Raw genomic sequence first — 17,492 nt, 5'->3', positions numbered from 1 at the left:
TCCACTCTGGACTCTCTCAGATATCCCCCTGCCTCTGGCTATGCTTTCCATTTTATCTACAATAAACTTTCTCCTCCACCATACTTAGGAGCAGTCATGTTCATCTCCTTTCCTTCTCCCTTTCCCTCCCACTCAGTAATTTCAGGTAAACTGCCATAATTTTTATGCAGTTTGGTGTACTTCCTTCATCCGTTGACATCTGCAGGGTCTGCAGTGATACCCTATTTTTCGTTCTTGAGATCAATTGTCTTTCATCTGACCTAATAGAAACATTTTTCTGTTTTTTTTAAAACTATACCCTAAGCCACTGCATTTGAATTGAGCATTTAAAAATTTCATGCATGCACATATATGTGGCATGTATACACATATGTAGAGAGCATATAAAATCCAGGAAAATCTTGGGTCCTCAGGAATGCCAATTATCTTATATAGACAAGTCTCTCACTGGCTGGCCATTAAGTTCCAGGAATCTAAACTTTCCTCTCTTTAGTTGTTTATCACAGTGCTCAAAATGAAACAAAAATAACTGCAGGGGGAAAAAAACAAAACAAAACAGGGCTGGAGAGATGGCTTAGCAGTTAAGAGCACTGACGGTTCTTCTAGAGACCGGGGTTCAGTTCCCAGCACCTACACGGCAGCTCACAACTGTCTGTAATTCCAGGATCTGACAACCTCACACAGACATACATGCAGGCAAAACACCAATGCATATAAAATAAAGTAATTTAAAAGAGAATATATTTTTAAAAACACTGAATGAAACATTAATTAAACACACATTGGTAGAGTACAAATATGAAATGTCCCTTAAGAGGCTAAGGTATTGAAAAGGTAGGCCCCAGCTTTTGGCACTATGTTGGAATATTTTAGCACTATGTTTGGAAACTTTAAGAAGGTGAAACCTAACTCCAGAAAGTTAGCCTGTTCTTTGAGGCTAATCTTGTCCTGAACCTCACCCTTCTCTCTGCTTTCAGTTCTGCATGGCTGAGCAACCTCTACCACATATACTGCCATTATGATTCTTCTTGTTAGGAGTCTAGAACCAAGAGAGCGTCTAGACTGGAACCTGAATCCAAAGACCAAAACATCCTTCCTTTCACACATTGTTTTGCTAAGGTATTTGGTCAGAGCAAAAAGAAGTCAGACTACAACAGATAGGTTACCTTCACTTAAACGTAATACTTACAAACTGTTCAGAATAAAAACGCGATATAATTATCCTAGTTTACCCTAGATAGCAATCTACTTATTTCTCCCATCCTCCCTTGTAGCTCTTCATCCATATACTCCTGCCTCTTCTTTGCTTTTTTTTTTTTTTTTTAAATGTCTTCTGAGGAAAAATTAAATAAAATACCCAGGGTTAGTCTGAAGCTTAATGCTAAGACTTTGATGGCATAACATTATCTGAAATGGTCCCTTGGCTCATGTTTTTAAGCCTTTTAGGCCCCATCTTTCCCATGATTATGACTGCCTGTTATAAGCAATACACTTATGATACATTTAACTACAAAGAACAAAGGTAAGTTCAAAGTAAAGTAACATACCAACAGTGAGCACTAGATACATAGAAGGCTGATTAGGGAATTTGAAACTCCTGACTTCCATCTTACAGCTACTTCTTTTATGAAATGTACCTGCCTCTTCCAACAAGAGACCACTATGTCTAAGTTACACAGATCCTACATCTCAAAATTAAGAATATGTGGATTCTTCTGGTGAATCTCGACTCTCAGTAAAAATCTTCTGCAAAAAGATCACTTGAAAAATTGTGTGCTGGCTTTCCTAGTCCCCAGAGAAATTTACCGAAAAATCATTGGATGATAATCTAATACTGCCAGTTCAAGATGCCACATCTCAGATTCCCAGATCACAATGTTATACCTTCAAAAGGGATTATGAAAGTTATAAATTTTAAAACATCCTTCTTCTCTTCCTAGATCAATGACTATGCTGAATAGCAGCAGTAACACAGGAACCTCCAGAAATGCACATTCCCAGGTCCTGCCCCACACCTACTCCATCATAAACTTCTTTATCCAGGGCCCAGCAACTTGTACAAACACTCCAGAAAATTTTCATACACACTAGACTTTGAAAACCACATTCTGAGACTGTCAGTGCTTTGAATAATCTCTTTCTTTGCAATGGCATACACAAGTCCTTTATAATTTGTCATTTTAAGAATGTCTTCATCATATTATTTTGATTTCTGTAACATAATGTATCTTTATACTTTTAATGAAAAATTTGATTGCCTTGATCTATATTCCACAAGTCCTTGGCATATGCAAAGCTAGCATTAAACACAAAATACTACAATTAAACAGTTATCTTTAAGTATCATGTTTTATTGTTTCATATCTTTTAAATTCCCACTTAAAAATATGTCAGTGCTGGGCATAAAGGTTTATTTTTAAAATCTCAGCACTTGGGAGGCTAAGGCAGGATTATTATGAATTCTAGGCTGACCTGTCTCATATAAAAACTGGGTATGATATCACACACCTTTAATCCTAGCACTCAGGAAGTAGAGGCAGGTGGATTTCTATGGGTTGGAGGCCAACCTGGTCTACACAGAAAGTTCCAGAGCTACATAAGGGGAACTCTCTCAAACAAACAGAACAAAACAAAACAAAATGTCCTCCCAGGTGCAGTGGTACACACCTTTAATCCTAGAATTTGGGAGGCAGATGCAGGAAGATATCTATGAATTCCAGGCCAGTCTAATGTATACAGAATGTGCCAAGGTAGCCAGGGCTAAATAGTGAGAACTTATCTCAAAAAATAAAAATTAAAAAAAATAATAAATTGTAACAACAGCAAAAGACCAAACCAACAAATTCTGTACTGCCTTTCTTATACTTTCTATTCAGAAATGAGGCTTTATATGCAAAACTCTATTAATTACACAATAATGGCCTATAAAGAGTACCCTGAATTTTCAGTCCATAATCTATTTAGAAAAATAATCCTATTTCAGAGTATGTTTCTAATCTGTTCTGCATCTTAATCTCCATAGGTTGCTATGCAAAATCAATGTGCCAGCATATACATTATTGTAGTCCTTTTCTTCCCCTTTATTGTCTGATATAAAAATGAAAGCGAGAATGCCTTGAAGTGTTAAAAAAAAAAAATGAATGAATTCTTTGCTTCACTCTGCACAGATCCACTAAACTCATATTTCTCAAATGAGAAAAAAAGAAATCCAAATGGATATAAGGACATAAAAACTTATTTTTAAAACTCTTTAAGAAATCAGAGTGCTTGAACTTCAAAGTCTGATGGCTTGCTCTGCAGAATTTGGGGTGATGTACTAAGAAGAAACGCTGAAGGTAAGAAAGATGTTGTTCTACAATACACAGCGCACATTTCAGACAAGTCTGCAGCTGTACTATGCCTCCTTATTTGGAATTAGAATTTGGCAACCAGTAAAATGAAAGAATATCACTTTCACTATTCACATTTAGAAAAAGTATCTATTTACTCCTAAATTGCAGCTGTGAAAACCTTAGGTATTAAAATTTAAAGTTTGAAGACAGAATGAAATTGTTTTTATAGAGAGAAAAAACAAAACAATAACAACAACAAAGACCACACTGAAAATGAGAAAGGACAATAAAGCGTCTGAGTTAGAGGGATGGCTCCAGACTTCTGCCGGGCAGCAATAAGGCTTCCGAATGGGTGACCGGTCGGTCAACGGCAACAGTGTGCAGCAGGAGCCACTGCTATGGACTGAGACTAGGCTGAAGGCAAACCAAAGGCAGCCAGATAGGAATGGCAACATCTGAAGAGACACCTTCATAAAAACCTGCCAGTTTAACAGATTGCCCATATACACTGAACATAAAAAAATAAAGTTTCTAAAACTATTTTTGAGGAAAAAAAAAAAAAAAAGGAAAAACCCTAAGAGAACTATCAATATCAAAACTCTAGTCATTAACAATCCAAACTTCAGATTAAGGCATGATCTGCATCATGATGAACACCCCTGCTGACATATCTCCAAGCATAAACAAAGCCCACCAAGCAGTTCTTTGGGACTTCTGTCATTAGCCCACTCTTCCTGTGACCAGTTTGTAAAAAGAAGCAAAGCTGTTCTAATAAAGCAACCACTACAAAACAGCACTAATCTTCCCAATTAAAATAAGAAAACTTCCTAGTTTATACCAAAAGCACAAACCACAGTATTACAACTCCTACAAGTTCATAAATTCATAAATTACTATAGTTCAGAATACTTCAACTCCATAGTAAGACAGGGATAATATTTTTATATTCAAAATACAGTAACCCATGTGTGACTCTGAAAGAGAACTACTCAGAGTAAGTTACTCACATCTCTACAGAACAGAAGGAAGACAAAAATGACAATATTTAATTTTCAAACTAACAACCATTTTGCAACCAATAAATAACACAGAATGGCTCTCTTCTTGGACCCAGGACAATACATTTGGTTCCTTTTTGATCATAGAAGACTTACAGTAAAAAACAACTAAAAGACTTCAAAAACAGTTTGGAAGGAAGTTATAATTTCTTTTAACCTTGTTTGAAAAAGAATACTAAATAGAGGTGCAAAGGACAGAAAAAAAGTAGGTTTGCTACCACTCATCTCCAGTAAAAGAAACCACACCCTACCCCACGGTATTGTTTAGACTGCTGTCTATCTCTTGACTTCATGGAATAAACAAAATACCAAACAATATGAAACAAATAAAACCATCTCCTTCAAAGCTAAAGGGAAAAAGAATCTAAGTACCCACGTTGATGAAGCAACAACACCCATGGTAAGATAATTAACTTTGCGAGAAATACTTTCCAAAAGGAGAAACCATCCAACGAAAGAGATAAGCACCCAATCAGTCCTTAATTAAAGAAGAGATATCCAGCATTCCGCAATGACAAGTGGCACAGCTCCAAACACCTATCATAAATCTAGGTTTGTTTAAAAAGAATGCTAGAAACGGTTCTCAGGTTAACAGTGTTAAATAAATATCCAATGGAAGGAAATTAGAATAAAGAACATTTTGTTTAAAATGACTGTTTCTAACATTTCAATGTGCTTGTCCTGATCCTTATACCCCTCTACCCAGAATATTTTCTTTTTCTATGTTAAAGAAAATACAACAATTTGGGGCTAAGCATCTTACTAGATTTCCGTGTGTTTTGTTTCAGCTCCTACATTAATGCAAACAATAAGGGTCTTTAGAACATTAATAAATAACCTGCTGCTGCTGCTGCTGGTACCCAGACATGGAGGGCAGCAGTGCTGAGGACAACAGATTCCATAGTTCAAGAGGCACAGTGAAAGAAAAAGTCGCTCAGGAAATCACTCTTATTTAGCACAAAGATGCTTAAAAATTGCATGGAATCAGTCAAGTAACTATAGAAACCGATTTCTTCAGCTACATATCACACACCTCCCACCTCAATTGTCTTTATTATCGTCTGCTGTCAGATCCTTAACCAGGAATGTGAACAGGCTAGATGATTTATTCAGGAAGGAAAAGAAACCGTAGATCAAGTGAAAATTCTCTTTTTCTTACACACACACACACACACACACACACACACACACACACACACACACACACACACACACAGTCACATGCACGCACTCCTTCAACCTTAGGTACTTTCATTTCATTCTGTTCTCAGTAGCTCTGGGGGTAACTCCAGTGAGATCCAATATTAAGGCTCAATTAAAATAAGCTCCAATTAGTGGAGCTTTTTTCTCTGAGGCTAGAGAAGTCAGGAAATGGATATTGGGAAATGTAAAAAGTCAGCTACTGAGAGGAGGCTGCAGACATAAATGAACTTATTTGTTGATTTCTACAGTTGCTATGCAGAGGCCTCTGGGAGTAAAAGCTTAACCAGTCTAAGCTATAAACTAAAACCCCTGCAGCTAAACATGAACTGTGTGAAACAAGGGCTCCATTCCAGAACAGAAAACTGCTGGGCCCAGAAAATTAAAAGCCAGAGGCATTTTCCATTTAAAACTAAATCCCAGTACCGCCTCCCAGCCAAAGAATTATAAGCAGTATCAGATTTACAAAACGAACAATTACCCTGGAAAAATGTAGCCTATTGTACAGTCCCAGATGCTAAATCTCAAAGTTTCTTTCTTTCTTTCTTTTAATCCCATACTATATTCCTCCAAGTATATGGTTCAGTTTACAAAGAGCCATTTCCAGACAGGCCTAAGCCTTGAAAATAAATTTTAAAAGGAGAGCACACAGCTCCCTGACCTCATTTGAAGTCCTGCCCTTGCCTTCAGCAGTTCCTGTCCTTCCCCAAGGCTTTTGCAAATGGTATGCAACAGTAAAATAAACCCTGACCTAATTGCCAAGAGAGAGGCTGCCAACCTTCCCTCAAACACATGACCAGAACGGTAACTTGAAAGTCCTACCTACCTCTTTGGCTTTCTGCTTTAATCTCAGCTGCTCTGGATCTTCTTTATTGGAACGGCTCTGTCAAAGGAAAAGAAAATTTTAATAGAAATCATCTAAACACTAGCATTGCTGTTAAATATTTAATAAATGAAGATTTCTCCTGTGATTGAAAACCCTAGCTCCAGGGGCAATGCCTCCATCCAGTCTAGCTGCACTCCAGCCCTGGCCCCTCCTCCTCCTCATCTGGGCCGGCTGCTGCAGTTCTAGCCTGGAGGAAACACAACTGAAAATGATGCTAACAATGTCAGTCAGGTCCAGTCAAGGCATGACATTGTTCTTGCTGGAACACGGCAAAATGAAAACTGGCCTGAACAGAAGAGAGAGAAAAGCAGTGTGGGCTCAAATGAATTTAAACAAACACACTGGCTCATCTCTATGTGAAGCCATTTTGGAAAAGCGTATGTTATTTCAACAGCTATTAAAATCAAGAACTCAACTAGCCTGGAATCAAATCTCTTAAAAGAGTAATTTCTGAAAATACAAGTAGGAAACACATCCTAATAGTGTTATTTGAGTTTTAGGTCCTCTATAGCACTTAATAAACTAATACTACTATACCTATACATGCTATAAATAAAACAAAATGTGATAAAAATGAGCATGAGGAATATGGTAGGTACTTCTCTAGCTAGACACCTCTCTCTGATGAATAACAAGAAATAGACAATCACATTCACACACAAGACACAGTAAACACCAAAGTCTCAAAAGGATAGCAAGCCTGAGAACAGAGAATGACCATGTGTTTGAAGCACACAGAAAATATGAAGGGGAGAAGGAGGTTGCGTTGCCTTGTAGCCATTTGAAGAAGTAGAAGAGTTAAGTGCAGTCTAAACCGTCAGCCACTGGAGGAAGCCTACTGCACAGCACAAGAGTGAGAGCACACTGGAGCAGCCCTCAGAAAGCCTCCATCAGACATGCAGGGTTCACTACACAGATCTACGACCCAGGGCACAGGCGCCCATATAATGCAGAAACTATTCTCAAACAACTGCTATGAAGAGGGTGACTGAGAAAACAATGACAGCAGTCTAGGACAGCAGCACTGCAATGATGACAATGACAGACAGATTCAAATGCCACTTTGCCAGTCAAGTCAACCAGATTTGTGGTAGACGATACAAGGCACAAAATGAAGGGGCAACAATGATTGATATCTGGATTCTGGCCTAAGCCACCTAGAGGAATTCTAACTTTCTGTAGGCAGAGCTCTAATCAAGAGTACACAATGAGGGAGAAGGACTTCAACTGTCAGTTTCAGACGCCAATCAAAGGCTGAATGCCCTAAGGTGGACACAACTTGGAACAGATGCCTGAGTATGAGAAGTGGACTGAGTGAAGGAGTGTCATGAGGCAAACTCAAAGAGGGAGCCAGGTACTAGACAATGGAAGGCATTTGTGAAGTCCTGTAAGAAGATTGGGGAAGGACAGCCAACAAGAAATCACTAAAAGCTAAGCTTTGTTTTGCTTTGAGACCCAGTCTGTCCTGTAGTCCTGGCTGTGCTGGAGCTCACTGTATAGACCAGGCAGGTCTTGAACTCAAAGAGATCCTCTTGCCTCTGCCTCCCAACTGCTGGGATTTCAGGCATGAGCCATGCATTCTTATTATGAAGCCCATTCTGATGAGTGGATATGGAAGGAAAAAGATCAGTTAGAACATATAAAAATAGAAGGAAAGGGGGCCTCAGGACAGAGTGGTGACGGTGTAGTGAAGAGAGGGTGGACACTGTAGACTAGAGGGAGAGTACACTGGGCATGGGCACGGGGCAGAGCGAAGATGACACTGAGGTAAACGAGGACATCACTGACTGAGTTAGAAAAAGCCATATTAAAGGAGAGAAAAATCAGAAGTCTGTTTGGACATACTACAGTTTGAAAGTCCTATTAGCCAGAACACGATACCAAACAAGAGTAAACTGTACATGCCAAAGGTTTCAGAAGGTTGACAGAGCTGGAAATACAATCTTAGGAGCACAAACACATACAAGGCATAGGACTGAAACCAAGGGTATCCCAATATTTAGTAATCTGTCTCAAAAAGGAAGGAAACCCAAAGGGACTAAGAACCAGTATATCTTAAATAAATAACAACCAGAACAGAACCAATAAACTACCTTGTTGTAATATTGAGTTCTTGTATATACTATTTCTAGTTCAAGAAAGAGTATCTTCCTATCTCATCTCCCTGCCCTTCTTACACAGGGGTCAGTTTGGAGCTGAGACAGCAGAGCAGTGACAATGACGTCCCCATCCTTGTGGAGGTTTGGGACGTCTGTCTCAGTGAGACACAGGCCAGTGGTCATAATGGTAAGGAGCATGGCCAAAAAAAAAAAAAAAAAAAAAAAAAAAGAGGCATGAAGGAAATAGTAGTCAAGGGCCAATGAGTCAAGCTGGGGACACGAATCTCACTGATCAAATGTATACACTGACTAAGGACATAAACTAAGTATGCTAAGGATAATATTGAAAGCCAACTTTCTGACACCTGGAGAAAAAAATTCTGCAACTATTTGAAAGGAGGAAGTGAGGCGAAGAATATGAATAATGAATGAATGAATGAATGAATGAATGACAGGGTTTCTCCGTGTAGTTTTGGTGCTTGTCCTGGATTTTGCTCTGTAGACCAGGCCGGCCTCAAACTCAGAGATCCCCTGCTCTGCCTCCCGAGTGCTGGGATTAAAGGTGTGCGCCACCACCGCCCGGCGCTCTGGATTATCTTAATGGCAGGAAGTAGGACATGCTCAGTGAGTGATGGGGGCATGAAAAGCCAGTGCCCGTGTGGAAGGGTCTCACACCTAGAGGTGTACTGAGCATCCAAAGAAATCTTCAGAGTAAGGTAGTACAGACAGCTGAATTAAACAGAAACCCACAGGTTCATATTTTCATGAACAGGGAAGAAAAGAAAGCCTTTTCATACAACAGAGGGTTAATATGTGAAGGAAAGTTAATGGGAATAAACAATTAGTATCAGGCAATCCCCACGGAAGTGGCTGATCCAGTAACTTGCTAAGGCTGATGCATGAAAATTAGATGAGGGAAAGATGTTGATATAATTTGTGAACATAAAAATAATCCGTGAAAAACTAAAAACTTACAAAGGAAGATGATCAATTTAAAAAGGAAAGAACTCACAGACAGCTACATGCCTGGATTATCAGGTTGCCTTTTGAGATTATTAGCTCAGAAAAATGTATCATCACCTCTGTGTATTACTGCCAGGAGTCCATGACTTACATAAAGCCCTAAGGAAATACCAAATGAATGCAGGTGAAGGTCATGATATAGAAAGTAAGTTGAAGGTAAGGTCCTGAAAGTGCTAAGGGAATGAGTGGATAAGAAAAACTGGGATTGCCGGAAGAAACGTGAAAAGCGATAACTACTAAATGAAATACTTATTTCTGAGAAAGAAAAATGGAACATAAAGAAAAGAAACAAGCGAAACGCTGATGAAAGTTGAATAGGGATCTGTGCAACGCACAACAGTGTTACACTGCTAGCATCCTGAAAAGGCAAAATGTCCTGACTTGTGTAAATACACACTAGAATGTTTAAGGGTGATGGGTCATTATGTCTCAGGACTGCTTTCTAAAGACTCTCTGAGCTGTAGATACAAGACAGTCATATATAACTTTAAATATACTAAAAACCTCTCAACTAAGGTAGAAGGGAAAGTTGACATACTGACAGACTAAAGTGGGAGCGTGTGTGTGTGTGTGTGTGTGTGTGTGTGTGCGTGCGCGTGCGCGCGCAAAAGGTGCATACAAAGGATGGGGAAATGAGTAGAGATGGAACAAACATAAGAAAATGAGGGAATCTTAGAAAAGGGACAAAATGTATAGTTTTGATACTATAGGTATAAAATTGTTTAAAATAAGTGAAAAAAGCAATCAGAGCCAAGTATTATGACTGACCCTTGAAATCCCAGTACTTCAGAGAAGGTAATAGGATAATGAGTTCAAAGGCTGCCTGGGCTACATTAGTGTTAGTACATAGATCCCGTCTCATCACAGGAGACTAAAAGGATTAAACCAGTAGTTGGTGGGCTGGGTGCTGTGGTGCATGCCTTTAATGCCAGCACTCAGCATCAGGAAGAGGGATGCTGGTCTCTGTGAGTTCAAGGCCAATCTAGTATAGAAATAAATCTTTCAGGAACATGAGAAATTAAAAGTAAGGTCCTCAAAACAAAAATCAATACTCTAGTGTTCAGCCCCTTTCCACCAACTTATATTTTATTCCATATTCTCCAAATTAGTCCTAATTTTACCACTATCTTCTTGTCTTTTAAAAATTGTTCTTGTTAACTTCAACTCGGTATATACCAAATATTATCTCAGAATCAAAAATTTGTATAAAAGTTTAACCTGGGAATAGGGACAGATGGACAGGAATGGTATTAGGTACACCGGAATATGAGGGGGTGGGGGAGACAAAGATTATGACTCATTGACTAAATTAACAAAAAGTTACTACCTCACACCATCTTGGTTATGAAACACCCTATCAGTGATTTCATTTAGGATATTCTCAAGAGAAATCTAAAGCTTAATAAAAGCAAGACTGTCAGTCAATGATGAAGCCGATTACGATCACATTGCCAGGCCACATTCCTGTAAGCCACACAGTGCTTTACCTTGGCTGCTCTTAGTAACATCTCTCTTTCTTCTAGATCCTTCCTCTGTTTCTCCAATTGATCCAGCTTTTCAAGAAATTTGAGCTGTGATCTGGTATCAGTAGACAAAACGTAATTTTCACTTCCCTGGGAAAAAAACAGTCTTATGATTTTGGGCAATACATTTGCATTAGGCATTATGATACACAATACAAAACTGAGTAACTTCAACACACCAAGGGAACTACATTTTTCTTTTATTTTAAACAAACAAGCAAACAAAATAAAAGCCAGAAACGTTAACTGTCCTTAAAATTTGAGAAATGATTAGCATTTACATTTCAGAAAGATTTCCTTAGCAAGCCTACTACTCATAAACAGGAAAAGGAATTGAATCAAACCGATCCTAACCATTGGAAAAAGAATCCAGTCGAATATACCATTACCTATAATTCAATCTCCTGTAGTCAAATTATTTCCTATCTACTGACATAAATGTGAGTAATTAAATCTTAGATGAAAAGCAAGAAACAATCACCTCACTAAAAAAGACAGCTAAGGAAATGAGCTACCATGGGTAGTCTGGCTTAATCTTAACTAAAATAAACTAAAACACTTCTATCCTAATAGAACATAAAATGGGAGACATTAAAATCACATGGTGGCACATGATTTAATCCCAGCACTATGGAGGCAGAGGCAGGCGGATCTCTGAGTTGAGGCAACCCTGATCTACAAAGTTTCCAGGACAGCCAGAGATATACAGAGAAACCCTATCTCAAAAAAACAAAAACAAAAACATGAAGGTCTGGTTTAGAGATTCCCTTATGAAATCTAAATTTAGACAGAAACTTTACTCAAAATAATTTTGTGTATAATTTATTTATCATTTATCTATTTATAAGCAGGTTCTCACTATACAGACCAGGCTGTTCTGGAATTTGAGGTCATCCTGCCTTATAGCCTCCCAAGCAGTGGAAAGCATATACTTTTATAAATGAAAACTGTAACAAAAAACTATAATTTCTTATCTTAAGTATTCCATAAAATGACAAAATTAAAAATGTCTTACTTACCTGGGTATGCTAGAATACAAAAATAGTGCTTTCAAATCTAAGTATTTTCTAGTTTTCTTCACCTATGGCTACCTAGTTCCCTCTATAATACAAATATCCATATATGTGGGTAGTTAAGGGTGAAGCAGAAAGGTTTGAACCAATCAATTCTTACCCCACCATCTACTCATCTCAGAGTCAACACTTGAGGGAGACTCTTACAGCCAAAACCAACTAAAGCCTGAGCTCAGCAGTAAGCGTCTGGCTTGGAACTCAACACCACACTATTTCCATCTCCGTCTCCACTTTATCCTCATGCTTATGGCTGCTTCAATTAGCTTAGACTAAGAGATTTCATATGCCCAAGATTCTTTTTAAATTAAATTTTTATTGTTGGCATTTAACTAGATCAAAAGAGTATTACATGGTTTAAGGAAGAAGGATGTATTAGTGCTACTTATTTTACTTAAAGTTTAATACAAGAATTCCCAAGTGGTCTTTAAAGTTAAATAATACAAGATAAAATGTGGAGCACATTAGAGGCCAAGCACAGAGGTTAAGCACAGTAACAGTGGTTTCCTAACTACTTCATCTTTACCATTTCTGTGTTCACAAACTCTGGAGACAGTTTATGGACAGAAATTTAATTTAAAAGGGACAATAAACACTAAATTAAAAAGAAGCACAGACATTCTAAATTTTAACCATATCACATTCTCATGCTGTTTCCTTTACCAATCAATTCAGATACAACTGACTGTGGCATAATTTCTCCTTTTTCTTTCAGCTACAGCAAATGAGTGCCTTTCCTTAACCTACTGAATCCCTACCACCTTGTTAAGTAATAGGTAGCCCCAATATTATTATGTTCCTTCCTGTCTCTGTGAACCAACTAAAAGACTTCATGTACCAAAAGTATAAAAGTCACTAGATATCCAGACTCAACAGATATTAGCACCATCAGGTGAATCCATCTCAAGGAACTCTCACAGTACCTTTTTAGCTGGACAGGAAACTTCTCCACGGCCATAGCATAGACTGCAGCTTCAGTACAGAATACCTAGCAGAGCTGGACAATGGTGGTGCACACCTTTAATTCCAGCACTATGGAGGCAGAGGCAGGTGGATCTCTGTGTTTAAGGCCAGCCTAGTCTACAGAGTGAGTTCCAGAACAGCTAGGGCTACACAGAGAAATCCTGTCTCCAGAAAACAAACAAACAAACAAACACCACCAAGCAGGATAAAAAAAGCATTAGACTACATACTAGATTACTTCTTTTTTTTTTTTTTTTTTTTTTTTTTGGTTTTTCAAGACAGGGTTTCTCTGTGTAGCTTTGTGCCTTTCCTGGGACTCACTTGGTAGCCCAGGCTGGCCTTGAACTCACAGAGATCCACCTGGCTCTGCCTCCCCAGTGCTGGGATTAAAGGCGTGCACCACCACCGCCCGGCCAGAGATGGCTCAGCCGTTAAAGGCTAGACTCACAACCAAAAAGATTACTTCTTTTTTATTTAAATTTCAGTTTATGACCTATGATTAATCAGAACATTATACGTAACCAAGAACAAGATTTTCAAAAATAACTAATGTCTAGAGTAGAAAAGATGGGATTTTTTTGCTTCTAATAATGGTGGCTCGTTTTTAAATAGTTTGTGGAGTAGAATTTCCTTTATTGAACAGATAAAAATAAATCCCAAGAGATAGAAGGACCAGGCCAAATCTTTGATAGAAATACTGTTATTATAATTAAAGTCTATAAAATAACGCTAAGTTTTGAAGTAAATTCAAAGGTAATTAAGTAGTTTTTATTTCTTAAAAAAGGGTAATTTTTTCTTACTACATAATATTCAGGCAGCAATACTAGCTATGCTAAAGAATGAATGTAGGGAAAGGGTGCAGGATAAACCAATAGGAATAGTAAATGTATAATACAGTGGTTCTCAACCGGTCACGATCCCTGGGGGGTGTCGAACAACCTTCATAGGGGTTGCATATCAGATATCCTATATATTTGATATTTATATTACCATTCATAACAGTAGTAAAATTATAGTTATGAAGTAGCAACAAAAATAATTTTATGTTGGGGGTCACCACAACATGAGGAATTATATTAAAGGTCACAGCATTAGGAAAGTTGACAACCACTGGTATAAATTGAGAGCCACTGGTATAAGTTGAGAACCACTGGTATAACAGGAAGTTAAGAAGGTATTTATCCTTAAGCTAAGTGATTAAGGTCTTCCAGATAAGGTAAATACTACCCAGTTTCTATGGCTATCAAATCCTAGTAACACATGCAATTGATACAATAAAAAGATTCTACCTGAAGATAGAAAAGCTTTGAATAGCACACTGAAATAAAATCTTTTGAGTATTTCCTTGGGATTAGAAGCTGTGGTCCACAGCAGGCCAAGGTGGTGTCTCATGCTGACAGCCAAACTTGATAATGTGTGTGTAAGATTCAGGCATGAAGGGTCACACAGTAAAAAGGTCTGTATACAAGGGCTGGTGTCCCTAAAAAGATGCCAGGAGAAGCCACTAGTAAAGGTAGAGAGTTTCAGTTGCAGTGGAGACCTCAGGGGTCACGGAGAAAGACTACTGGTAACATCGTCAGTCTCTGAAGACAGCCCAGGAGGCCATTGATGGAGGTGCTGCCCATGGAGTCCCCAGCCTGTGGGAGATGCCAGGACCACACAATGACAACAGAAGTCAGTGGCATCTGTGGAGCAGAGCTGGAGAAAGGAAAGCCTTTGGAGCCCAGAAGATCAAATGGCCACACTGAGCCATTTATACTTAGGGACTTGGGCTTTGCTTTGATTGTAACTGTGCTCTGACTCTTTCCTCTCAAAGTAAGAAAGTATATAATTTATTTTTTTATTTTATAGGAGTCTACAGATGAGAGTTTTTGGACTTTAAATAAAAGTTAGACTTCTGGGTGATGGGCTCTTTTCAAGACTACGACTTTTAAAATTTGGGATGTTCTATGATTTGACTTAAGGATCACTCCACGAGATGAAACCCGTACCTAAACACTGCTTGGGTGACCAAAAACCAGAGACTAGATAGCCCAGTGACTTAGGGAAAGCCAAATACTACTGGCCTAAAAAAAAAAAAGTAGTGATAAAATGACTCCTAATGATATTCTGCTATCTTGCTTGACTATCATTAGAGAAACCAAAAATGTCTGGTTCTTTGCAATGACTAATAAAACAGGAAAGCCATTAGATAAAATAATGAAGAAAAAAAGAAAAGGGAAGACACAAGAATCAGAAACAAATGTACAACTACTACCACCTACTGAACTGACATAAATAATAGAGAAGCTACAAAAATGGACAAAATTCCTAGACTCACATAAAATGGAATATTGACATTGTTTTCTACAGCTTTTTATGATGCTGATTGCAGATTTTTTAAATCAGTCTGAAAAATTCTCACAAAAAATTTTGAAAAGTAAGGACCTTAATAGCTATAGGTCTTCGAAAATTCAAATGAAGCAGAATGCAAGTAAGATGGTTTCTCCAGCAAGCTTACTAGGGAGACAGCAAGCAGCAGATATTCTAGATTTCCTTTCATCTGTATGGCTGACTATGAAGCTTTGGCAATGAATGATCCTATTACAAACTTAAAACCTCATGAAGTTACCTATTTACCAACATGTTGGAAATCTAACTCTCAACATTTTTTTAATAAAGAAAAGGGTTATTCCTTTTCATCCCATTGTCTTTTCTTAAAATCCATAATCATTCAGTTATTTGCCTGCCTCTGAAACTACAATTCACAATTGATCATACCCTAAAGGCCAAGAAGCAAGAAAAACTATAATTCAAATATACTAAGTCTTGGTAACAGCATGTCATTTTGTTACACCACTAGGAATTAGACAGGTTCTTCTTGCATTTGGTCTTTCCCAACAGGAGCCAAGAACAGCAGTGAGTGACACTAGTATCAGCATTCACTGTCATCATGTAACTAAGGTCCATATCTAGCAGCATCACACCACCAAAGAGAACACACAGCCCTTATTCCATCCTAACACTACCTCCTCCCTATTCGAGCCTTGAGGAGCCACCTCAAGTCAAACAGGTGCATATGCCGATATGCAACAAAAACCTACTTTGGATACTACTTCAAATCCTATTTTAATTTGACTTAGTATGTAAGCATATTCAAGTAAAGCAATTAAGGGAACCGTTTTCCTACTTACATGAAATATAAGTCTCAGTCATTCTTCTAAAAATAAATCCAGATATGGACCCCTGTCCATGAAACTACTTAAACACTGCTCAGGAATTGACAGTCTGTACTTGCTTAATGATTTCCTTTACCTTGTAAACAGTCATTCGATGCTGAGCAATCGTAGTCAGTTTCTCTAGAAGGCCTCGTAATCTCTCCTGTGTTGCATGGGAGATCAAGTTCACAGCATCAGAGTTAAGTTCCGTAATGTCATGCTTCTTACCTGTGGAGGCAGAGAAAATCCATTACATGTTTTAGTAGTGGCTTATAATTGAAATAATTAGCACAGCAGGTATTCAGTTCCCCCTGGAAGTCATACCCATTATGAATAAAGGTTTGGAGATTATGATTTTCCTGGTAAAGTCACAACTTCAAAGATCTTAGACATTACATTAATAAAACCTAGCCTGGAGCCTCAGAAAATATAGACATTGTTTCCCTTAGCCTCTAGAATCATTCTCCTTGCAAGGTCATTTATAGGACAAAGTTAATAAGAACACAAATCAAGTTTAGTGTTCAGGGAGGAAAATGTTAACTGCAGAAATTAGTGCTATATTCTGTTAATTTTAGTAATTAAAAAAAATGGAAAATCACATTTTATCCTGTTTGACACTGTTAACAATTCATGACATTTATTTCAGTGAACTGAAATTATAAATCTTTTAATTCCTTGTCTATAAAAAAAAACCTATATTCTTTTTCTCTGTTACCAATTATATTTTGCACTACTCATGTTTTCATAAATTAACCTATTAAATTACAAGTTGAATATGCTCAAAACCTCTTCATTTCACCATCAACTTCAATAACTTGTTTCTTTTATGAACAAATAAAAGAAACTTGTTTTATCCAAGTTGTAGTAAGAAAGGAAGTTTTAGGGAAAGAATTTGCGTGACCGACAAGAACAGCAGCTCCCTACAAACAATCCTACCGCCTTCCAACAGCGTTTCCCAGGGACCGCAGAACCGTCTGCAGGAGCACATGTGCAAACCTACAGATGCAGGCAGCTAAGGAATGCAAGGCAGAGGGATTGTGAAGACTCCTGTGGGGTTGTGTATTCATGTGTGTGCAGTGCTAGGGATCCAGTCCCCTTACTTGCAGGGCAAGTGTTTTATCCACTGAGCCATTTCCCCAGG

The 17,492-nt window shown here is 38.1% G+C and overlaps 1 protein-coding gene across 1 annotated transcript in view; it reads right to left on the bottom strand.

The window, feature by feature from the left end:
• Positions 1 to 17,492, bottom strand: part of Taf4b (TATA-box binding protein associated factor 4b) — a 124,887-nt gene that overhangs the window by 42,854 nt on the left and 64,541 nt on the right. The window contains exons 11-13 of the mRNA XM_028861275.2: positions 16,449 to 16,579; positions 11,086 to 11,211; positions 6,417 to 6,473 (exon numbers count right to left, since the gene is read on the bottom strand). Of these exons, the coding sequence (XP_028717108.1) occupies positions 6,417 to 6,473; positions 11,086 to 11,211; positions 16,449 to 16,579 (314 nt within the window). The remainder of the gene's footprint in view (positions 1 to 6,416; positions 6,474 to 11,085; positions 11,212 to 16,448; positions 16,580 to 17,492) is intronic.

Source organism: Peromyscus leucopus, chromosome 19, assembly GCF_004664715.2.
Source record: "Peromyscus leucopus breed LL Stock chromosome 19, UCI_PerLeu_2.1, whole genome shotgun sequence".
NCBI lineage: Eukaryota > Metazoa > Chordata > Mammalia > Rodentia > Cricetidae > Peromyscus > Peromyscus leucopus.
Note: the sequence above shows the minus strand (reverse complement) of the source record. Positions and strands in the feature narration are given on the sequence as shown.